The sequence below is a fragment of the Euleptes europaea genome, chromosome 19 (assembly GCF_029931775.1).
Source record: "Euleptes europaea isolate rEulEur1 chromosome 19, rEulEur1.hap1, whole genome shotgun sequence".
NCBI classification, from domain to species: Eukaryota; Metazoa; Chordata; class Lepidosauria; order Squamata; family Sphaerodactylidae; genus Euleptes; species Euleptes europaea.
Window position 1 is genome coordinate 19,614,795 of NC_079330.1, and position 25,422 is coordinate 19,640,216.

At 45.7% G+C, this 25,422-nt stretch overlaps 1 protein-coding gene across 1 annotated transcript; it reads left to right on the plus strand.

The window, feature by feature from the left end:
- Window positions 1-588: 588 nt before the first annotated feature.
- Window positions 589-23,787, plus strand: LOC130491831 (uroplakin-3b-like). The gene is made up of 6 exons (XM_056865638.1): window positions 589-646; window positions 3,900-4,049; window positions 13,870-14,092; window positions 17,037-17,116; window positions 17,741-17,870; window positions 23,682-23,787. The coding sequence occupies exons 1-6, from the start codon at window positions 589-591 to the stop codon at window positions 23,785-23,787; spliced, it is 747 nt and encodes a 248-aa protein (XP_056721616.1).
- The last annotated feature ends 1,635 nt before the right edge of the window (window positions 23,788-25,422 follow it).

The window sequence follows — 25,422 nt, forward strand, 5'->3', positions numbered from 1 at the left end:
GAAATTAGGGGGGTAATCAGAGTTTCCCTAATATGACTATAGATCTTACAATAAAAAAGATATGCTCAAGAGACACAATATTCCCATCTCCATATAAGCATAAACATTCTGTAGGTGGTGGCAATCCTCTGTAGCTACCCTCAAGAATCGCTGAGGGCGTATCACACCTTAATAAGATGAAAATTCTTCTATGATCAGGGTTATCTAAATGCTTAACATAAGGCATCAAAGCTACCTTATTGTTTCGCAGCAGGCTCTCATTTTTAGAAATGAATCACTGCCTAATGATGTGCCAGTCTAGGGGAGAAACGTGTCCCCACTGCCCCCACCTTGGCAAGGCTGAATTGTTCATTCAATTGTGCACCATAAATCCCTCGCTCTCCAAAACCAGGCAGACTCGTTTGTTGCCAGCCCTCAGCCCTCTTGGTTGAGGTGAGAGGGGAAAAAATAAGAATGTACAGGTAACTGACAGGCAGGTGTGGGCGAGGCCACAGAAGGCAGGACCACAAAGAGAGGGGAGACCTTTCGGCTCCTCTCTCCCGTTGCCTTTATTGTGGAAGAGGCTGAGAGAGACGAGTCATGAACACAATGGCTTTTGCCACCATAAGCTTGGTTCTGATGGCCATCGGCGTTCATGTTGACAGCGGTAAGTCCTTATTGGGTGGTGGCAGTGTTAGCATTTTGTTGAATTTATCGGAAAATTACACAGAGGCATCTCAAGTGTCACATCGGAGAAAGGGCAGACTGCCCTCGGTCTGTTCCTTCATTTTTCTATATTGTGTCTCTGTACTGCATTCCTCGGTTCCAGTTCCGCTGGGAGAAACATGAGATTGTGGGAGCAGACCATGTACCTTTTGCCACAGATCTCTTTGCTTTGAATTCATTAGCAACTTTTTCCTCCCATTTGCATTACTGGGGGCTCTTAGACTTTGATAAACCTCTGCAAAAAGAAAACGTTTCTGGTTTCTTAGGTATGCATGTCTTCTGTTTCATTTGGGAGGCATCTTCCTGGTGTGCTCTTGTGCTCCAGTGCATGAGTTAAACACCGTGTTGTATGTGTGTTAAGTGCCGTCAAGTCTCTACCGACTCATGGCGACCCTATGAACAACGTCCTCCAAAACATCCTATCGTTGACAGCCTTGCTCAGGTCTTGCAAACTGAGGGTCGTGGCTTCCTTTATAGAGTCAATCCATCTCTTGTTGGGTCTTCCTCTTTTCCTGCCGCCTTCAACTTTCCCCAGCATTATTGTCTTTTCCAGTGATTCTCGTCGTCTCATTTTACACCATGATAAGAAGAATAATTTCTTGTCTCTCTTCCATCATGGAAAGTAAGGGAACCTTTACAGAGCTCCCATCAACTGAACAGACCCGAAGCTCCAGCAAGAGGGGTGCATCTATGCACACTCGGTCACACCTTTATGGGTTGGTTCCCAACCAGTTTTTCTGCAGGTGAAAAAGGGGACGGGTCCACTTTGACGACCCCAAAGGTTATGCTTGGGATCAAGGTACCTGCTCAGATAAACACCATGGGAGACCTAGACTGTGCTAAGAAAGGGAATTGAGCAAGACTGAGTGAAAAAGCTGGCTGGATTTACAATCACAGCAATACTGGTTTGCTTTGCTGCATTTGCTGTGGCTCAGTGGTAGAGCATCTACTCGGCATACAGAAGATCCCAGGTTCAATCCCCGGCATCTTCAGTTAAAGGGACTAGGCAAGTAGGTGATGTGCAAGACCTCTGCCTGAGACCCTGGAGAGCCGCTGCCGGTCAGAGTAGACAGTACTGACTTTGATGGACCAAGGGTCTGATTCAGCATAAGGCAGCTTCATGTGTTCATATGGGTTCATGTGTGTCCATGTTGGTTAAGGAAAGTGGAGACTAAAGAAGACGCAAAGAAACTGCGGAAAATGGCATGCGCACAATTCAGAAATTAAGCCCTAGAGTCAGCATGCCCCTCTTTACGTAAACGTTCACATTCTTCAAGAGGAATCCTTTTGTACCTACCCTCCAGAATAGCTGAGGGCAGTCAGAGCACCTGTAAACACCAGGTGCTGGAGGAGGAACAATAGCGAAAGGATTTGGTCTCTGGGCCACTGCTCAGGAGGCTTCTGACGCATCTGTTTGACCACTGTGAGAAAGAAGATGTTGGACTACATGCCCTCTCAGCATGAAGGCCTGGCAGGGAAATCAAATCAGTACCAGTACTGATCACAATGGGTAGTCGTGTTAGTCTGTCAATAGCAGTAAAAAAAGGTAAAGGTAAACATCCCCTGTGCAAGCACCGGGTCATTCCTGACCCATGGGGTGACGTCACATCCTGACATTTATTAGGCAGACTTTGTTTACAGGGTGGTTTGCCGTTGCCTTCCCCAGTCATATTCCCTTAACCCCCAGCAAGCTGGGGACTCATTTTACCAACCTCAGAAGGATGGAAGGCTGAGTCAACCTTGAGCCGGCAACCTGAAACCGACTTCCGTCAGGATCTAATATTGCAGTAGAGCAAATATCCAGTAGCACCTTAAAGACTAACAAAATTTCTGGCAGGGTATGAGCTTTCATGAGCCACAGCTCACTTCTTCAGATACCAGTACTGGGTTTTCCAGGGAAATTTTCCAATTTTAATAAATTATTTCAATGTTTCAACGATGCTAGCAAAAGACGGCAAATACACCATGTACTGTACAAGCCTGGGGAATGTGCACCCCACAGGGTTTGTCCATGCTTCATATCCCACCTTTATAGCACAACAGCCCTAACAACTCTAGTTATACAGGCTATATTTACATGTGTGGGGCGGACATTTTTCTGTAGAAAAATATAACATCTGAAAATTTGCCACCTCACATCACTGGTACAGAGCCTGTCTTGTTAACCCTACTGGAGATAAGAGCAGTCATGGGTGGAGGTGTTTTCAGCAAGGCCGAAGGGCAATTAATTAACCCTTCCTTCCCAATGATATGAACATAGGAAAGGCCATGCTGGATCAGACCAAGGTCCATCAAGTCCAGCAGTCTGTTCACACAGTGGCCGATCAGGTGCCTCTAGGAAGCCCACAAACAAGACGACTGCAGCGGCATTGTCCTGCCTGTGTTCCACAGCACCTAAGATAATAGGCACGCTCCTCTGATCCTGGAGAGAATAGGTATGCATCATGACTAGTATCCATTTTTACTAGTAGTCATGAATACCTCTCTCCTTGGAGCAGTGGACTGTGATCTGGAGAACCGAGTTTGATTCCCCACTCCTCCACATGAACAGCGGACACTAATCTGGTGAACTGGATTGGTTTCCCCACTCTTCCACACAAAGTCAGCTGGGTGACCTTGGGCAAGTTACAGTCTTAGAGCTCTCTCAGCCCCACCTACTTCACAGGGTGTCTGTTGTGGGGAGGGGAAGGGAAGGTGATTGTAAGCTGGTTTGAGTCTCCCTTAAGTGGTAGAGAAAGTCGGCATATAAAAACCAACGCTGCTTCTTCTTCCTCCAGGAACATGTCTACTCCCCTCTTAAAGCCTTCCAAGTTGGCAGCCATCACCACATCGTGGGGCAGGAGTTCCACAATTTGAAATGCTTCCTTTTATCTGTTTTGAATCTCTCACCCTCCAGCTTCAGCAGATGACCCTGCGTTCTAGTATTATAAGAGAGGGAGAAAAGCTTCTCCCTGTCCACTCTCTCCATACCATGCGTAATTTTATAGACCTCTATCATGTCTCCCCTTAACCGCCTTCTTTCCAAGCTAAACAGTCCTAAGCCTTTAGCATGGTCCTTATACCCCCCTTGCCTATCTAGACATTGCATGAATTTGATCACAGATCCCCAGCATCACCTGCAGTTTGGCCCTTGCTCAAGGTGTTTACAATGGAGGGAAGAAGTTGACCATATGGTCTTCCCTGTCTCTCCCCAGAAACCCTCACTGACTATGAGCCTCACGTCACCCTCCGGGACCTGGAAGGGAGGATCACTGCGAGCACTTTTGCCCTGGAGCAACCACGCTGCAACTTCACTGATGTCGAAGAAGATGACAGAATCTGGCTGCTGGTTGCCCGCAGCAGTGGTAGGTTTGGATATGTCCTTTCTTGTCAGTACTTCCTAAAGAGAGAAGGTTGCCAGGTGGGACTAGGGTTGCCAATGCCAGGATGGGAAATTCTTGGAGATTTGGGGGTGGAGGAGCCTGGGGGAGGATGGAGTATAGGAAAGGGAAGGACCTCTGCAGGATATAATGCCATAGAGTTCACCCCACAAAGCAGTCATTTCCTTCCCAGGAAGTGATCTCTGTAGTCTGGAGTTCCACTATTACAGTTGCCAACCTCCAGGTGGTATAGGGTTGCCAGGTCCCGCTTCACCATCGGCAGGAGGTTTGGGGGGCAGAGCCTAAGGAGTGCAGGATTTGGGAGGGGAGGGACTTCAATGTAGGGTTGCCAGGTCCCTCTTAGCTATTGGTGGGAGATTTTTGGGGCGGAGCCTGAGGAGGGTGGGGTGCCAGGGCAGCCATTTTTCTCCAGGTGATCTGATCTCTCTCGGCTGGAGATCAGTTGTAATAGCAGGAGATAGCAGGTTGAAGGAGCTTGGTATGTTTAGCCTGAAGAGAAGACTGAGAGGGGATATGATAACCATGTTCAAGTACTTGAGGGGCTGTCATATTGAGGAGGGTACCGAGTTGTTTTCTGTTGCCCAAGAAGGTCGGACCAGAACCAACGGGCTGAAATCAAATCAAAAGAGTTTCTGTCTAGACATTAGGAAGAATTTTCTAACAGTTAGAGTGGTTCCTCAGTGGAACAGGCTTCCTCGAGAGTGTAAGCCCTTGGCCCAAATCTGAACCAAAAACCACCTCAGAGACAGTCAGGTCCAAAGAAGCTGGTTTTTACTGGTCAAAATAGGTTAACAGAGCATGAAGAAAAGGTGACAGCAATGAGGCTTGCTGGCTTGAACTTGGTAATATAAAAGCATAGGAAAAGGCAAGAGATTACACATCATAAACAGAGCTAGTTCCCAGAGCTTCAAACTGATCTAGGTATGCACAACAATCCTTGAGTCTGGTCAGTGGGAAAACGAAAGTAAACAGACCAACTGAGATACAGGCCTGACATTCTGCCCCCCTTAAGGCCCCCTCCCTTCACGCAAGGGGGATGGCTTGTCTGGGTAGGCGGTGTGAAAGGCGTTCACCAAGTGTGGGGCGGAGACATCCTGTGCACGCACCCACTCATCGTAGGCAGGGGGGAAATGCTTCCAGCGAATTAGGTATTGCAGGGATCCATGTCGTATACGTGAATCTAGGATTTTTGACACTTCGAAATGTTCCTCCCCCCCCCCCACCATCACGGGCTGCTCGGGAGGCAGTTCCGGGTGCCATTCTGAGGAGGCAACATGAGGTTTAAGGAGGCTGACATGGAAGACTGGGTGAATACGTTTCAGAGTTTTGGGGAGAGTCAGTTCCACAGTGACAGGGTTAATGATCCTGGCTATAGGATATGGACCAATGTACTTGGCGCTGAGCTTATGGCAAGGTCGAGTGGATCGCAGGTTTTTGGTGGAAAGGTTCACCAATTCACCAACTTGGAAGTCCTTGCTGGGAGAGCGATGCTTATCAGCTTGTACTTTATACTTGCGCTTAGCTCTGTCTAGGTTGCTAACCAGCCAGGGCCATGTAGAGCGGAGGGCATGTGCCCAAGAGGCTACATCAGGATCCCCCTCCCCCTCGGGTACCTCCCCAAGGGCAATAGGACCGAAGTCCTGACCATACACAGCATAAAAAGGGCTGAGCCCTGTAGATTGATTGACAGCATTATTGTAAGCATATTCCGCAAAAGGCAACAGGTCTACCCAGTCATCTTGATGGTAATTGACATAACAACGCAAATAACATTCCAGTACAGCATTGACACGTTCAGTTTGCCCATCCGTCTGGGGGTGGTACGCAGTAGACAGCCCTTGCTCCACCCCCACCAACTTGAGGAAAGCCTTCCAAAATTTAGCAACAAAACTACTTCCGCGGTCGCAAATTATCTTGCGGAAACGAATGTAGATGGAAGACATGTGACACAAAGAGGCGGGCCAACTTGGGGGCGGAGGGAACACCAGCACACGGAACCAAATGTACCTGTTTGGAAAATAAGTCAGTAACAACCCATAGTACAGTTTTGCCCCCGCTAAGTGGGAGATCCGTCATGAAATCCATGGCAATTACCTCCCAGGGCTTACTGGGAATTTCCAGCGGTTGCAGCAGTCCTGGGGGCTTGCCTTGAGACCGTTTGACTGTGGCACAAATAGGGCAGCTGCGAACGAAAGAGTCTACATCAGAACGCATCCCCCCCCCCACCAAAACTGTCTGCGCAGTAAGTGAAGAGTTTTCAGGAACCCAAAGTGTCCCGCAGTTTTAGCTCCATGGGCTAATTGCAGGACCTCTTTTCGAAGCACCTTTGGCACATACAATTTTGAGTCCTTGTACCAACAACCACCTTGCTCAAGTACACCTTGGGGCATGGTTTGGGCAGTGCGTTCGGCTAAGCACTGAGCCCAAAGGGAGTCCAGGAAGGAGTTGGAGAGGACCACCCCCCCTTCCGCGAGGGAGGGTGAATCCGGAGCTGGTGGCGATGGAAGGGGGGGGGAAACTGGTTGTTGCGGGCCGCTGGGTATAGATGGCGCAAGGGGGGCAGGCGAAGGAGCCTGCTGGTTAGGGCTGGATCCCTTGTCGGCCACTGCGCGGTTGCCAGGTTGGGATTGAGTTTGGGACCGGGTCTGTACGGCCAGCATGGGTAGGACTCCTCTGTGCGCCGGGATGAATAAAGAGTCTGTCGGCCGATCAAGTTTCACCGGGTATTGAGGTAACCTGGAAAGGGCATCAGCGAGTACGTTCTGTTTCCCGGGCACATGTTTAAGAACAAAACGAAATTGAGCAAAGAAGTCCGCCCAACGCTGTTGCTTTGCGGACAACTTATGGGTCCCCGTGAGGGCAGCTAGATTCTTGTGATCAGTCCAGACTTCGAAGGGAACCCTGGATCCCTCCAGGAATTGCCTCCACAGGGTAAGGGCATGGTGGACGGCTGATGCTTCTTTTTCCCAAATGGGCCAGTTTAATTGGGCATGCGCAAACTTTTTCGAGAAGTAGGCACAGGGGTGAAGGAGACCATCCGGTCCTCTCTGGAGAAGGCCCCCCCCATGGCCACGTCGGACGCATTGACCTGTACAATAAACATTCGATTGGGATCTGGGTGTTGCAGCACAGGTTCAGAAGTGAAAAGCCGTTTGAGGGCTACAAAGGCGGATTGGCATTGATCAGTCCACAGTATCTTGGCAGAGGGCAACGTTGCAGAAACCCCTTTACCCTTCGTTTTCAGGAGATCAGTGATTGGCAGCGCCACTTGGGCGAAGTGGGGAATGAAACCTCGGTAGAAATTAGCAAAGCCCAGAAATTGCTGCACCTGCTTGCGGGTGGAGGGTGGAGTCCAGTCAAGTACCGATTGGACTTTAGCGGGGTCCATGCTAAGGCCACAATGAGAGATTATGTACCCCAAGAAGGTTATTTTTTCTTGGTGAAATTCGTATTTAGACAGCTTTGCATAGAGCTGGTGGTTATGTAAACGTTGCAAAACTTCTCTGACTAGAGCAACGTGCTCCTCCATGGTTTTTGAATAAATAAGGATGTCATCCAAATAAACTACTATGCCACGGTACAGCAAATCATGGAGGATTTCATTAATGAGCTGCATGAAGACCCCCGAGGCCCCTTTTAACCCGAAAGGCATCATGAGAAATTCATACATTCCAAAACAGCTAGAGAAGGCGGTGAGAGGTTCGTCTCCTTCACGGATACGGACGCGGTAATAAGCTTCCACTAAGTCCAATTTGGAGAAAACGCGTCCCTCCTGCAATTGTCCCAAAATATCTGAAATCAATGGGATGGGGTAGGCATTGGCTTGGGTGACTGCATTAAGCTTTCGGAAGTCAATTAATAAACGGAGGTCGCCTTCCTTTTTCCAGACAAAAAATGCAGGGGCTGAATTAGGAGTGTTCGATTGTCGGATGAACCCTCGCACAAGATTTTTATCCAAAAAGTCACGTAACACAGCGCATTCGGAAACGCTCATGGGGTAAATCTTGCTTTTAGTCAGTGTGCAGTCTTTTACCACCTCAATTGCACAGTCTGTGGTACGGTGGGGGGGCAAGGTATCGCACTCTTTAATATCAAAGACATCTGCAAAGTCTCTGTATGCTTCAGGCAAAGGAGGCGGCGGCGAGGCAATGGAGGTTAAAGCCGGAGCGGGGGGAGGCACCACCGCGACCTCTTGTCGGTGTCGTTCACACTTGGGATTGGCAAAGGTAATAGTGTCAGTCTCCCAGTTTATACAGGGGCTATGACCTTTAAGCCAATTAATTCCTAGGACCACTTCGAATCAGATGGGGGCTATGGTAAAGTCTATTTGTTCCCAATGAGAACCGATACCCATTGCTACTCCCCGTGTGCGATGATCGACTGGCCCCCCCTTAAAATGGCTTCCATCTATCTGGGCGAATTGGACGGGAGCTGGTAAAGCCTCGGACTTGACTTTGAGGGCTGCAAACGTGGCTTCACTAATTCAGGTGCGGCCGCAGCTAGAGTCAATAAGTGCCTTGACAGGCAGTTGGGGACCCCCTTTATAGTGTTGCAACACTGCGTCTACATAAACAGTGGTTTCCACTTCACTCACCTTGACAGGAGCTTTGGGGTTAGCAGGAGATTCTGCAGGGGTCTGTGGAGACGCTCCACTCACCACAGACCGAATCCGTTTTTTGACAAATCAAGAGGGGTTTCCAGGTTTAGAGCTGGAGTATTCCATTGGTTATCCTCGTCAGAGGAAGGAGAGTTGTCCCCCATCGGGGCATTTGTAATCCGAGACCCTGCGGGGTCGCTTGGTGCAGAAAGGTTAGCTGATTCCTCAATGTGAAATGCAGAGGGTGTGGGTCGTCCCGGCGCTGCGCTGCGGGTGGCCGCGGTGCCTCTGCGTTGAGGTCTCCCTCGAGCTCGGGATGGCATGCTAGGGCGAGTGGCCTCCGGGCGTTGCAGACAAGCCGCTGCGAAGTGACCCAGTTCCCCGCAAACAAGGCAAGCCCCCCTCTGGAACCTCGTTTCGCGATCCAGAGGTGGCCGCGTAGGTTTACGCTGGCTGGCAAGCGGCGCTTTCAATGGGGGTTTTTGGGTGCTTTTATCCCTGTTCCGCTGCCGGACTAGGGAAATGAAACGTCGGCGGCTCTCGACTTCTTCAGCCAGTAAAATCCAATCCTCCAGGGTTTCGGGATCACCCCGCATATACAACCAGTTTAGAATGTCAGGGTGCAAGGCTTCCCTGAAATAGTGAATAAGAGTGGCCTCCGGCAAGTCCACAATTTTACTGGCTAGTCTTTGAAATTCATCTGCAAATTCCCGGACGGGAGAGAAGCCCTGTCTGAGTTGCAATAGTTCTGCTTTGGCTCGCTCCCCCATAAAGGGGTCCTCAAACCGTCTCCGCAAGGCAAACATGAAATTGTTGAGGGAGCGGATAGATCGGGATCTAGTGTCAAATTGAAGGACCATCCAGTCCGCTGTCAATAAAGAGGCGACGAAACGGACTCGGCTGTCCTCTGTGGGAAAGTATTGCCCCTGTTCTCTCATATAACTGTCTACTTGATGTAGAAAACAGGGCAAGGTTTCGAGCGAACCATCATAGGTCGTTTTCAGCCGAAGCTGCTTCCATTGACCGGGTATGGGTTGTCCTGGTTGCACGGGTGCCCCGGGAATTGGTGCACCCGGGGCTCCAGGGACTAGGGGGAGAGCAGGCGGCTGAGCTGGCACACCCGGCTGAACTGGGGGGTGTACCGGTGCTGCAGGCGCAGGGAGAACGGGTTGCGCCGGAGCCGTCAGCGCCTGCTGCCAGTGCTCATTTTCTCAAAACAAGTGTTCCATTTGATCTTGGAGACAATCTACACGATCGTATAACTCCCAGTTTTGAGCTCGCAACAGGTGCACTTCTTCTTCAGGCCCACCTGTATGATGTGCTCGACTAGATCGCAAATCGGAGGCCCAATGGGAGCCGTCCCCATACAAGTCCTCCTCGCCCCCATACAAGTCCTCCTCGTCGGAGTCCCGAAGCCGTTCCACGAGGCGACGTGTGCGTTGGGTGGAACAAGACGGAGCAAAAGCTGGAGGAAACGGTCTAAATGAGGGACCGGGCCGCCCGGTGTCTTTAGGGCGCACATCCGCTCGCGCCCGTTCTGCAGCCAACTGCTGTTCCCTCTCCCGTTCGGCCTGAGCTTTGGCCGCCGCCTCAGCTGCCTCTCGGTCCGCGAGAGCCTGGGCGGCCTCGAGCTTCAGGGCAGCAGCCGTGGTAACAAGCGGTAAAAGTTCTTTTTCCAGAAGGGCGAGGAGCGGTTCAGACTCCCCGCCCAGCAGCGGCTGAACCTGGACCGCTAACGCGGGTGCCCCAGCTCCGAAAGTTGGGGTTAACAGTCGTGACAGGTTGGCTACCGTGGTATCCTTAGGAAGTCCCACAAACAGTATCGCAGTTTGGACTGCGATCCGTTGAGCCTCCGCTTGACATTCAGTCGCATTTGGTATCAAAGAAACACCTTCTGGTGCCGATCCCGCCATGGTTCGGGATACGGCAGGGCGGATTGGGGCCGCAGACAGATCAGAAGGGGTCTCACGAGCAATAACTCTGTCCAACAAGTCCGTTAGCAGTTGTAAATCCTCAGCCGCTGACCGAGCATCCTCCACTAACCGATCAAGGACTTGGACAGAGAGGTGGTAAGCTCTCCTTCCCTGGGGGTTTTCAAGAAGAGGTTAGATGACCATCTGTCAGCAATGCTGATTCTGTGACCTTAGGCAGAAGATGAGAGGGAGGGCATCTTGGCCATCTTCTGGTCACTAGGGGTGTGGGGGAGGTACCGGTAGTTGTAAATTTCCTGCATTGTGCAGGGGGTTGGACTTGATGACCCTGGTGGTCCCTTCCAACTCTATGATTCTGTGAGATCTGCTAGTACCTGGAGGTTGGCAACCCTAAGGTGGTAGCTGGAGATTTCCTGGGATTACAACTAGGGTTGCCAGGTCCCTCTTCTCAACCAGCAGGAGATTTTGGGGGCGGAGCCTGAAGAGGGAGGGGTTTGGGGAGGGGAGGGACTTCAACGCCATAGAGTTCAATTGCCAAAGCAGCCATTTTTCTCCAGGTGATCTGATCTCTATTGGCTGGAGATCAGTTGTATTAGCAGGAGATCTCCTGCTACCACCTGGCAGTTGGCAACCTTAGAAAGAATGGACTCTTTCAGGACAAATGTATGCTATTTTGTTTCTTTTACATTACATTATATTTTTGGCTGCAGTTTCACCTCTAATCTTTTTGCGTTTGGTTTTCCTAGATCTGTTTGCATCATGCACACGTACTGCATGGTTCTGATATGCCACTTATAGAGTATTGATATATATCTCGTATCAGGTTGATTTACCATTCACAAACACTGGGAAAGTGTATGTTTTTGTATGAGGAAAATTTGGTGAGGTGAAAGAGAGAAGGGAGAGAAAATAGTGAATTTGATTTACACCAAGGGAGTAGGGTTGCCAACTTCCAGGTAATTTGGCAAACGAGAGTTAGCGTGCTGTCAGTTAATTAGCAAACATAAAACAGCAATTGAACTGCATTCAACTCAATTTATATACTTGAGAAATTACATAATAAACAAAGCTTCTAGCCAATGTAGTATTGTGGTTTATCAACAAGTAGTCAACGTATATTTACAGTCCGTATGCACTAAATTGAAGTGCACCGTGAAGTCCTGAATCAGGATTGTTTCCTGTGTCCAAGAGGTAAAGTTAGTTGTCTTTTCATTTCAACAGAAGACCGGTATCCTTTCTGTTTCGGCTTATCACAGCCTTCCTCAGGGACCACTATATAATTTAAACATAAAAGTAACATGCAGTAACAAAGGCATAACATGTAGAATTCACAACAATGTTATAAACAAAACAAGGTACTTACACGCTAGCTGTTATTAACACGCTTCAGTGTTGGCAAAGTAGCCATGCTTACACAGCATTTTTAAGAAGTCAAGTCACATGATTCCAAAGTGTTCTACAATTGCTTTAAAGGTACAGAGTCTATTTAATAATTTTACAGTTTAATTTCTTTACAAGTAACATACTAAATCCAATGATGTATTTAATCCTCTAGGATGCAACGTGTCAAACAGGAGAATGTATTTGGATTCCTGACGCTTTAAAATTAGATCGATATCCACTCTATCATGTCTCTCTGTGTTAATAAACCGCCATAATTCAAAGAAGGATAATTCCTCGTCTGAATGATTTTTCTCCAAGAAATGTGGAGTTAATGGCGCTTCCAAAACACGATTTCTAATCCTGAACCTGTGTTCGCTGATGCGATATTTAATCGGTCTTAGTGTTTTACCAATGTACCAATATTGACATGCACATTTTACACTGTAAATAAGGTACCGCGAATCACAATTGTTGAAACTATCGATGGTAAAGGTTCTACCAGTTACCGGTTGGTTATTTCACGCACTGTCAGCATGAATCTACAACTTTGGCAAGATCCACATTTGAAATTCCCTTTCGGTAGGGTAGAACCAGACATACGTGGTATGGTGTTTACAAGCATGTCCCTGAAAGATCTCGTGCACTTGTAAGCCATGCGCGGTGGCATCTGGCAGCCAGGTAGATGCTGCACCAGGTGCCAGTGTATATACACTGTATGTTACAATACATTGATGTGTATTGTAATACACAGGTTATTCTCGTGTTCATTTGAGCAGAAGAGTCAACTAAGAGTTCATCTCTGGGCTTACAATGAGCTTTAAATTTAGCTTGTTGTATAATATTTGCTGGGTAGCCCCGATGCAACAGGTCTGTCTCAAATTGCTTCGCTGATTCCATGTAATCTCTTACATCAGTGGAGTTTCTTTTTAATCGTAGCAACTGACTAAACGGAAGATTGTTTTTGAGGTGGAGCGGGTGAAATGAGTTGTAACGTAACAACGTATTCCGTGACATTTCTTTCTTATAAGGACGTACCCCTAGTTTACCGTCAGATCTCTTATAGACAGTCACGTCTAAAAAAGGAATTGTTTCCTTATGACAATTACCACCAAGTTTTATGTTGGGGTCTTGTGCATTAATCCACTCAACAAATTCCTCAAAACTCCGAGAATCTTTCATGGCTAGAAACAAATAATCCACGTATCTAACATACTCAATTATACTGTCCTTAAACAGATTGTTCTGTAAGATGTGCACATGCTCAAAAGCCATCATATAAATATTCTAATTATTCAAAACATTAACCTATGCAAACAATACAATTTAAACACAACATAAGAAATTCTTAATATGCAAGCAGATATTATCAAACACAAATACAAGTCCTCAAAGTGGGCGGGAGTCTCCCGTCCCAAAGAACATAGTCCAAAGTCCATTAAGCAAGTGAGGTTGCTCGACCCCCAAAACCTCCTACAGGTGGCAAAGAGGGACCTGACAACCCTAACTGTGGGGTACTGAAGATTGAGGAGTGGATATGACCCCTTGCCTTGGATACAGAGACCTGCTCAGGCAAAGCTGGAGCCAGTATGGCGGTATTTTCCTTCCCCGCACAAGTATTTGTATTTCCACCCCCAAGTATTTGTATTTCCACCCCCAAAACCTCCCGCCAGTGGCAAAGAGGGACCTGGTTACCCTAGAAGGTAGAAGTGAATGTTGAAATGGAGGGTTTGGGAGGTCAAAACTGCAGGGATGAGAAATCCAAAACCATCCCTTGAGAAATTCCTTTCTCATTGTTTTCCCTGTGCAACTCATGGTTTTGATGTCATCCTATTGTGCCTACAAGAATTAATTGCTTTCCGCATTTTCTTTGCAGCTGCTAAACAAATTGACTTGCCTGAAGACCCTCAGGATCTACCCTACCAGAATTTCAGCAAGAAGTCCTATTATATGACCTTGGACACTGCTGCAGTCAACTACCCTTCTGCAACATCAAAAGATGAGATCACCGTTCTACGGGTCGGAACCGAAACCCCGTGTGTAAATGATGCCTTGAGACCAGACTGCAACGGCCCCCTCCCGGACTCTGGGCCCTACAGGTGAGGCTACCCCAGTTCCCCAAATCTCTGAGGCATTTATCTTTTATACCTCCCCCAAAATGTTTAAGTTTATGGAGGATGTAGGCAAATTATTAGGGTTATCAGGTCCATCTTCACCACCGGCGGGAGGTTTTTGTGTTGGAGCCTGAGGAGGGTGGGGTTTGGGGAGGGGAGGGACTTCAATGCCATAGTGTCCAGTTGCCAAAGCGGCCATTTTCTCCAGGTAGGGTTGCCAACTGCGAGGTAATAGAAGGATATCTCCTGCTAATACAACTGATCTCCAGCCGATAGAGATCAGATCACCTGGAGAAAAGGGCCGCTCTGGCAATTGAACTCTATGGCACGGAAGCTCCTCCCCTCCCCAAACCCCGCCCTCCTCAGGCTCCGCCCCAAAAATCTCCCACCGGTGGCTAAGAGGGACCTGGCAACCCTATCTCCAGGTGAACTGATTTCTATCAGCTGGAGATCAGTTGTAATAGCAGGAGATCTCTACAAATTATACCAGGGGGTGAAATAGCAGGAGATCTCTACAACCCTACAAATTATGCCAGGGGAATGAATACCCAGGCCACAGGAGCTGATTTTCTAATTTGAGTGTGCACACTTGCTGCAGGTATCAGTTTCTTAATTTTATTAACACCCTCCCCCATGTTACTGATGTGCACGCAGGGTTGCCAGCTCCAGCTTGGGAAATAGCTGGAGATTTTGAGGGTGGAGCCTAGAAAGGGCAGGGTTTTGGGAGGGGAGAGCCTTCAATGGGGTATAATGCTGTAGAGTCCACCTTCCAAAGTGACCGTTTTCTCCTGGGGAACTGATCTCTGTCACCTGGAGCTCAGTTGCAATAGCGGAAGATCTCCAGCCACCACCTGGAGGTTATCTCAGAGAACAACGTACCTATGCTGAAAAAGACTTAATGTTTGAGAACAACAGCATGTGGCTCAAAAATTTATAATAGATTCACATTCAAACAAATTCGGTACTCAGACCTAAATTCAAAATCATATAAAATTCAATACAATATATACACACATAAATTTCATACAGCCAAAGCAATAAATTTCCAAAAGGATTCAAAAAGAATTAAAGTTCATTCCCAAACCATAGGCATAAGAGTTCAAATCAAATTAGGTCACACCAGACCGTCACAGTAAATTCTTCCTATGGTGCTGATTTCCCCAACTTCTCTCCGGGGAAGAAGCAATAACGTTCCAAATCACAAAGTGATGACGTTCCAAGTCATAAAATGACGTTCAAAATCATAAAGCTCGGGGGTCGCATAACTAGTTAGCATGCCAGAGTCTCGTTCATTATTGGAATTAACCAGACAAATCGCTCCACCAACTAAGAACGGCCATGCACCACCACCCTATGATTTTGAATTTAGGTCTGAGTACCGAATTTGTTTGAATGTGAATCTATTATAAATTTTTGAGCCACATGCTGTTGTTCTCAAACAACCACCTGGAGGTTGGCAACCCAATATGCACAGGAACGTTGTTGAAACACTGCAAAAGGGCACTCTTGATGTGACAAGATGGGGGACCCACAAAGATTTGTGTGGGGAAGGAATATACCGCCATACTGGCTCTGGCTTTGCCTGAGCAGGTCTCTGTATCCAAAGCAAGGGGTCGTATCCACTCCTCAATCTTCAGTACCCCACACTTAGGGTTGCCAGGTCCCTCTTTCCCACCTGTAGGAGGTTTTGGGGGTGGAGCCTGAGGGAGGCGGGGTTTGGGGAGGGGAGGGACTTCAATGCCATAGAGTCCAATAGCCAAAGCTGCCATTTTCTCCAGGTGAACTGATCTCTACCGGCTGGAGATCAGTTGTAATAGCAGGAGATCTCCAGCTAGTACCTGGAGGTTTCTAATGAAATAAAACTTATGCTGAACAAACACTAGTTTAGGATAACAACAGCACAAGGCTCAGTGTCCAGTATATCTTTAGTAGTAATTTTCCAAAAATAACATGGAAATAATGCACAATAGTACAAATGGTACAAATCATAAATTGTCTACACAAATTTAGACAATTGAAATGAACAAAAATAGTCTTCATACATTCAGGCAATCAAGGTAAGTAAAAATAATATTTCCTTTTTCTTTCTTTCTTTTCAGGAGGCTAACGCCAGGTTAGTTCACCAGCAGGCATAGTTCCACGAAAAATCCCAAATATGTGCAAAAGTCCAAAATTCAACAGAAACAAAACGACACTTCCAGATCAGTGAATGTTTCGCAAATAAACTTGCTTCATCAGTTGTTTTTCTCAGTATTATTTCATGCGTATAGCATTTAATGTAAGGGTTCATAGACCTCTGAAAGAGACATGGAACATGCTGACCATTTATACAGATCAAAGTAATATTTATACCGAGGGTCTGCTGGTTATTGGAGGGTAAGCCTTGGTGGTGATTTTTTAAGTGTGTATAATAATTTTCTTAAGTATGTATAAATATTACTTTGATCTGTATAAATGGTCAGCATGTTCCATGTCTCTTTCTGGAAGTGTCATTTTGTTTCTGTTGAATTTTGGGCTTTTGCATATATTTGGGATTCTTCATGGAACTATGCCTGCTGGTGAAGTAACCTGGCGTTAGCTTCCTGAAAAGAAAGAAAGAAAAAGGAAAGATTATTTTTACTTACCTTGGTTGCCTGAATGTATGAAGACTATTTTTGTTCATTTCAATTGTCTAAATTTGTGTAGACAATTTATGATTTGTACCATTTGTACTATTGTGCATTATTTTCATGTTATTTTTGGAAAATTACTACTAAAGATATACTACACACTGAGCCTTGTGCTGCTGTTATCCTAAACTAGTACCTGGAGGTTGGCAACCCTACCCACAGTCGCTGTGAATGCCATGTGGAAAGGGAAGGCCTTAGTCAGCTTGTGTTGAATGAGAGCCCCTACATCTGATTTTATTATCTCTTCTTTCTTTTCCTAGAGTCCAGTTTATTGCAATAAGAAAACCCAGTAACACCAAGATTCCGTCTCGTTGGTCAGAGGACATCACACTGATTAAAGGTAATCTATTTGGTGGTAAAAAGTGCCGTCAAGTTGCAGCCAACTTATGGTGACCCCTTAGGGTTTTCAAGGCAAGAGACAAACAGAGGTGGTTTGCCATTTCCTGCCTATTAGAGAGCCAGCGTGGTGTAGTGGTTAAGAACACTGGCTTGGAGCGGCGGACTCTGATCTGGAGAACCGGGTTTGATTCCCCACACCTCCACATGAGTGGCGGAGGTTAATCTGGTGAACTGGATTTGTTTCCCCACTCCTACACATGAAGCCAGCTGGGTGACCTTGGGCTAGCCACAGCTCTCTCAGCCCCATCTACCTCACAGGGTGTCTGTTGTGGGGAGAGGAAGGGAAGGTGGTTGTAAGCCGGTTTGATTCTTCCTGAAGTGGTAGAGAAAGTTGGCATATCAAAACCAACTCTTCTTCTCTGTGGAGCAACCCTGGACTTCCTTGTTGCTCTCCCATCCAAATATGAACCAGAGCTGACCCTGCCTAGCTTCTGAATCTGATAAGATGAGACTAGCCTGGATCTGATAAGATCAGACTAGGTCAGGAGGGCACCTTCTTTGAACTTCTTTGAACGCTCTAAAGAGTTACAGAAATACTAATTATAACGATCATTCTCTTTGCCAGGGAGGAACTATACCTTCATTAATACACGGCCCAGACGGCGGAGTGGGGAAATGATCGCCATCGCTTTCATCCTCTCGGTCCTCTCCGCTATCCTGTTGGCCACCTTCATTGCTGTCCTGATCTGTAAAAAGTATGTGTCTTATTGTTCTTGTTGTTACAGTCAGTTTGGGTGGCCATACGGTTGCCAGGTCCCTCTTCTCCACCGGCAGGAGATTTTTGGGGCGGAGCCTGAGGAGGGCGGGGTTTGGGGAGGGGAGGGACTTCAATGCCATAGAGTCCAATTGCCAAAGTGGCCATTTTTCTCCAGGTGATCTGATCTCTGTCGGCTGGAGATCAGCTGAATTAGCAGGCGATCTCCTGCTACTACCTGGAGGTTAGAAAATCTGCAACGGAGTCTTCAGTACAAAAGTAGCAAGAAATCTTATTGGTGCTTACACATATGACATAAACAACACAAGAGTGAAAGATACATATAAGAACAGTCAAAGTTATATACAGTATGTACAATCTAAATAGGGTGCAGTCTCAGTGCACCAATTGCCATGTTCTTTCAAGTAAATGTTGTATTTTCTTCAAAAAGTCCAATAGTAGGTACTATCCGAAAAGCACACTTTTTGGGAAAAGGTGGGGGACGGCCGTTTCAAATATTTTCTTCAGCCCCAAACCTAAATTAAATAAAGCATACAGTGTTGCATCTAGTATACATCTCAAAAGTAAGCTGTTTATATATCAATACACTATGCAATACTTACAGTAAACATATCCAAATCGTACCCAATAGTCAAATCTTTCACTCTGTTCTCAGTTCCCTGAGGGATACTCTAAAGTGAAGCCAAGTACAAGGTTTTGCCACTAAGCATGCAGTTTAAAACAGGTGTTGAAAAGTCAGCTCGCCTCCGTGGAGGTTACCGTATAACATGTAGTATGGGAGCCCCACTGGTGTTTGCCTTTTCAAATATAACATGAGAAATCATTATCCACATTCATCCCTTTTGGTTTTATCGTATCAAAGAGATGTATGAAATAAGTCTCTTTTTGCCTTAGAATTCTTTCTGTATCCCTCCTATCAAACTTTTTACCCTTCAAGTTCCATATGACAAAAAAACGAAGATCATTCTCAGAGTGCCGGGCTTCAAGGAAATGATCTACGACCGGCGCCCTGGAAATCCTTGCGCGTATACGAGTTCTGTGTTCTAATATCCTGGCTTTCACTGGTCTAGTACTGGAACCAATGTACAAAAGCCCACAGGGGCATCTAAGGCAGTATACAGAGTTCCTAGTTTCACAATTTGTGAAATTTTTGAGCTTGTTCTTTTAAATTCTCTCACTTCCAAGCACAGCTGACAGGCTAGGCAACCATGACACTTAAAGTGTCCTCTGCATCTATCCTTATCATCCAGTGTTCCCCCAATATCTGCCCTAACCAATTTATCATTTATAGACATTGTACGTCTATAGCCAAATTGTGGTAAGATGTCACATCCGGGTATATTTTTTAAGAGATGCCAGTGTTTTATAACGTTACTGATTTTACCAGATAAATGTGTGTATTGTAATGCAACTGTAAGTCTCTGCGTATTATTATGTATAGATCTATTGTATAATAATGTCTGTCTATCTATTGATTGTGCCCTTAGTTTTGCTTTATGAATAACCCTTTCCGGATACCCCCTTGTTATTAATGCATTAGTTAATCCATTAGCTGCTTCCTGATAGTCCTGCTCACAAGTAGAATTCCTTTTTAATCTAATATATTGCCCATAGGGAAGATTTTCTCTCAAATGCTTCGGATGGTAAGAATTAAAGTGCAATAAAGCATTTCGGTCAGTCGGTTTTTTATAAATCTTGACTGCCAAGGTATTAGATGTGGTGCGATACACCATTGTATCCAAATAGGATACTGCTGTAATGTCACAAGCTCCTGTAAAACGAATTGTGGAGCAAGTATTCAGCCAGTCAAGGAATGCCGGGAAATTAATCTCAGGGGAAAAAATAAAAAACAAATCATCAATAAAACGCCGGTACCCAAGAATAGAGTCCGAAAATGGATTATGATTATACAAAAAATGTTTTTCAAAATCCACCATACAAATATTTGTAAGGGTGGGTGCACTGGCAGAGCCCATTGCTATTCCATCAATTTGTAAAAAAAGTTATTTTCAAGCTCAAAAATTTCACAAATTGTGAAACTAGGAACTCTGTATACTGCCTTAGAAGCCCCTGTGGGCTTTTGTACATTGGTTCCAGTACTAGACCAGTGAAAGCCAGGATATAGAACACAGAACTCGTATACGCGCAAGGATTTCCAGTGCGCTGGTCGTAGATCATTTCCTTGAAGCCCGGCACTCTGAGAATGATCTTCGTTTTTTTGTCATATGGAACTTGAAGGGTAAAAAGTTTGATAGGAGGGATACAGAAAGAATTCTAAGGCAAAAAGAGACTTATTTCATACATCTCTTTGATACGATAAAACCAAAAGGGATGAATGTGGATAATGATTTCTCATGTTATATTTGAAAAGGCAAACACCAGTGGGGCTCCCATACTACATGTTATACGGTAACCTCCACGGAGGCGAGCTGACTTTTCAACACCTGTTTTAAACTGCATGCTTAGTGGCAAAACCTTGTACTTGGCTTCACTTTAGAGTATCCCTCAGGGAACTGAGAACAGAGTGAAAGATTTGACTATTGGGTACGATTTGGATATGTTTACTGTAAGTATTGCATAGTGTATTGATATATAAACAGCTTACTTTTGAGATGTATACTAGATGCAACACTGTATGCTTTATTTAATTTAGGTTTGGGGCTGAAGAAAATATTTGAAACGGCCGTCCCCCACCTTTTCCCAAAAAGTGTGCTTTTCGGATAGTACCTACTATTGGACTTTTTGAAGAAAATACAACATTTACTTGAAAGAACATGGCAATTGGTGCACTGAGACTGCACCCTATTTAGATTGTACATACTGTATATAACTTTGACTGTTCTTATATGTATCTTTCACTCTTGTGTTGTTTATGTCATATGTGTAAGCACCAATAAGATATCTTGCTACTTTTGTACTGAAGACTCCGTTACAGATTTTCTAACAATTGGTACTGGCACGGAGGTGCCTATTTTGTATCGTAACTACCTGGAGGTTGGCAACCCTAGGTGGGCATGAGAAATTGTGAGGGAAATAAATGATTCAGAAATCACCCTCTTTCTGGATCTCCCACCCAGGATTTTAAGAATATTTCTGAATCCAAACGCACATCGTACTCTCTACTCTCAACTCCTTTCAACATTGCATGCTTCCTGGATCATGTTCGATCTCATTAGATCTTTTTTATTTTAGTTCATAGTGTTATTTTATTCTGCATACTTGAGAAGTCCCCTATGTAAAGCATCCTAGCTTTCCTGTGGATGGTTGCTTCATACTGGGACAATTCTCCATGCCACTACAGGTTTAGATGGATGTGCTTTGACAGTGGAGCATCTACATGGCCATGCTCCTCACTTCAGCCCTGTGGCCTCTTCTGTTTCCCCCTGCGCCACCACAAGGTTCCCCCCCAAAAAAAACCCTGCTAATTGGCAGATCATTATAGCTAAATAACACTGTAATGATTTATTTACACAATCTTCTAGTTTTCTATTCTAATGTAAACTGAAGCCCTTTTCATTGTGACATTATAAGAGGAAAGGTCCAGGCTGACTCCTCAACAACAAGCGCTAGAGACTTACTTAAAAAAGTGAACTCTGGGAACTGGTCGATTATTCCAACAGATCACTATAACAGTATTGATCTATATACCAATATGTCAGTTACCATCTATATACCAATCTGTCAATTTTTAAAAAGCTCCCAAAAGCTCTTGAGGGAAATGGCAGCTGTATAGGCTGAGACAAGAAAAATGGCACCTTGTAGACAGGACCTGCAAAAATCCTCATCTTTGCATCCACATAGCACCTAAACACTCACCTTCCCATCCACGTGGCACCTAAATGTGTGTTGACTGTAATTTTTCCAAAAAGATGGTACCAAACCAGTTCTGGGAAAGACTGCAGCAAAGCACATGAAAACACGAAAACAGGCAAAATAGAAGATGATATTGTGTGAATGCTCCCCCAAACATCCCTGCAGTAAGGAAGCCAAGATGGAGCAAAACATTCGTGGGGAAGCAGTCGATTATCTGATTTCCCCCCTTTTCATGATCCGCATGAACTACCCAAGTTACTATTAGGTGTAGTGTTGTATAGTGTGGACAGTAACACCGTATTTCCAGCGACTGGTCTCTCTTACTAAGTTATAAGCACAGGCAAACAGTACAGATTTTGCACTCTCTTGTTTTGCCAACATCATAATTATATAGTATTCAATCCATCAATCGTTTATTTTACGGTCATTTGACCAAAAAAAGAACAGATCTAATCAGAAGTAAGGTTATATAGTATTTTCAAAATAATTTTACGTGAGAATAATCAGAGAAATCGGCGTTTCCCAACAATCTCTCTCATTATTTATTTAAAACACATACAACTCACATGCTCCGTTAAACGCAGGAGGCAACTCACAATCTACTGTTAAACATATACCAATAAAAATAGATAAAAGCCTGCTTAAAAATCAGCAGCCGGCACATGACCTAATGTCATATAAAAATCAGCAGTAGATGCAAGCATCATGCCCAGTTGCAGGAACTGTCATGATCTGCCTTAGCCCCGCCATCCTGTGAGGGAATCTTTATCTGAGAAGTCTTCATCTTGAGGCGGATCACGGCCGAAACCGTTTTTTTAAATCCCCACAAAAATCCTCTCACCCTCCCACCCCAAAAATAAAGACTTTCCCCCTTCTGCCTAAAGTTTAACAAACTTGGTGCCCAGTGAAGCAATGTGGGAAAGGACTTCCGGTTATGGGGCTGCCACAGAGAAGCCCCTGCCTCTGGTCCTCTCTGCTGGAATTGGGGCAGCACAGAGCAAGGCTTCTTGTTTACGAATTATTTAAAGTTTTCTACTCCTCAATACTCTTAACCAGAGTTTACAACCAATGTTCTGTAAGAGACACTGAGTACAGTAGATACAAGTATAATCACAATTTAAAAAAAAAATAGAACAAATCACCTACAATGGTTAAGAGCTGCCTAGAACCACAGGAAAAAAACAGGGTATAAATGTTTTAGTACATATATAAATTTATTACTTAATTAACAGGGAACTCTAGCAGCAACCAAAAACAGAAACACAATACCAACATCAATCAGTAAATTCAGGATCAAGCTGGGTAAGATGTGTTGTTGCCAAATATTACTCAAAGTGTAGGGTTTCCGGCAAGTGGCTGACAGCCAGCAGAAGAGGGAGGGGTTGGGAATCGGGGGAATGATGTCTTGCCAGTGGCCAGATGTCACTTCCAGTGAATACCAGGAAGTGATGTCACATCACTGGAATAATGGCAATGCAACACTCTAGAATTCTGAAAAAGGTGTGGTAGAGTGTCATGTTGGTCATGTGACCACTTCCAGGTATTCACTGGAAGTGATGTCATGCCATTGGAGCAACTACGTTTTTGTTAGACGTAACTACTGAAAAGGGCTTCTTGACAGTGTGTTCTGTGATTAGGTGGGATGAGGTTGCATTGTTGGTGGAAGGACATCTGATTTAAGGATGCCAACCTCCAGGTACTAGCTGGAGATCTCCTGCTATTACAACTGATCTCCAGCCAATAGAGATCAGTTCCCCTAGAGAAAATGGCTGCTTTGGCAATTGGACTCTATGGCATTGAAGTCCCTCCCCTCCCCAAACCCCGCCCTCCTCAGACTCCGGCCCCAAAATCTCCAGGTATTTCCCAACCTGGGGCTGGCAACCCTAATCATTCTGATTCCTTTGAGGTTGGCTGTAGCCAATCCGAACACCATGTTCTATCCTCGCTCTGTATTGACTTTCTGCATTTCCTTTTTCAGTTCCGACATCGGCGGCAATGCCGAAATCTCAAGCATACGGGAGGCAGCGACCGTATCCCGCTATACCTCCCACCATGTTTACAATCAACCTACATCCAAGTCATGAGCATCTCCATCCTTCGACATCTTCCTTCCTGTCTCCCTCCTCCTCTATTCATTAGGACCATGCAAAAAGCCCGACTGGAGGGCTGACCTCTGAGGTGGGATGTCCGGATCAAGCCCTGATGTCTTCTCAGCAGAACTCAGATGTGGGGAGGGGGGAGAGTCATAATTTTGACTCCTGAAATCTAAGCTTTGGGGTGTCACTACGTTCTATTGGCTATATACCAGTTTAACCATGCCCATAGCATCCTGGGAATTGTAATTTTGGAGAAGGTGCTGAGAACTATTGAGCGGTGATCCCTAGCTCTCCTACCTCTAGGGTTGCCAGCTCTGGGTTGGGAAATACCTGGAGATTCTGGGGGAGGAGCCTGAGGAGGGTGGGGTTTGAGGAGGAGAGGGATTTTAATGCCATAGAGTCCAATTGCCAAAGTAGCCATTTTCTGTGGGGGAACTGATCTCTATCAGCTGGAGATCAGTTGTAATAGCAGGAGATCTCCAGCTAGTACCTGGAGGTTTGCAACCCTACCTACCTCACAGAACTACAGTTCCTCGGGGAGAAAGAATGACTGTTAAACCAGTTTTGTTCTGTAGTGTAAATACCCTGTTTAACTTCTGCTTTGGTACTTAAGAGCCAATTTATCCAACCAAGGGAAGTCCATGACTTGGCTTCTCTTCTCATGTTGACTTGTGGCAGCTGCATAGAGGAACTGAGCTTGTACTGATGTGTAATGATCTCACAAAAGGTTGATCATGGTTTGTGGCATCTCCAGTTGCATAACCATTAGAAATGCCAGATGTTTTATTTTCAAAAATGTTTGACACACCTCACTTAACACTTGTAGCGTGCCTTTCAACTGGGGCTGCCAACCTCAAGATGGGACCTGGAGTTCTTCCAGAATTACAGCCCATCTCCAGATTACAGGGATCAGTTCCTCTGGAGAAAATGGCAGCTTCAGTGGTATGGTATAAAATAGATTCTAGGGAAACCCTTCCTCAGATTCCCCCCTCCTCAGGCAAACACCCTCAAATCTCCAGGAATTTCCCAGGCAAGAGTTGGCAACCATCTTTTCAACCAATTCGCATGCATTTTAAAAGAAAAAAACTATCCCCTCCCCCCCAAAAAAGGACCTCAGGGCAAATTATACTCAGAGTGCATCTTCTTGGAATGGGAACCTAATTCTTTGTAAAAGCAGAACTGGGTGCCTCTGAGCATACACAAAGGATCCCTTTGGGGAAACAACTTAACTTCCAAAAAGCAGGATGACATTCTGGCTGAGCCACTACATTTTCTAGTCAGCTGAGAACCCTAATCGGCACTGAGTGATGGACTTAAGAACTGGTCCCAAACTGCTCAGCAGTTTCTTCTCTATGGAGAGTTCCTAGTTTCATTTCAAGGGTTGTTCCTTACTCAAAAACAAAACAAAACCTCATGGCAACTTTGAACCTAATGGATACCCCCCTATTTCAATATCCCCTAGTTGCATAGAATATGAGCGACCTACCACCCTGTGCTGGTCATCTGTCCGATGTTCTAGGTGCATCAAATAAATGCGACATCTGGTGCTTCTATCCATGGCTGGTACCCAGGACTGGTAACAATTGTTGGGATCGCTGGACATCAGAAGCTGGCATCCTTGCA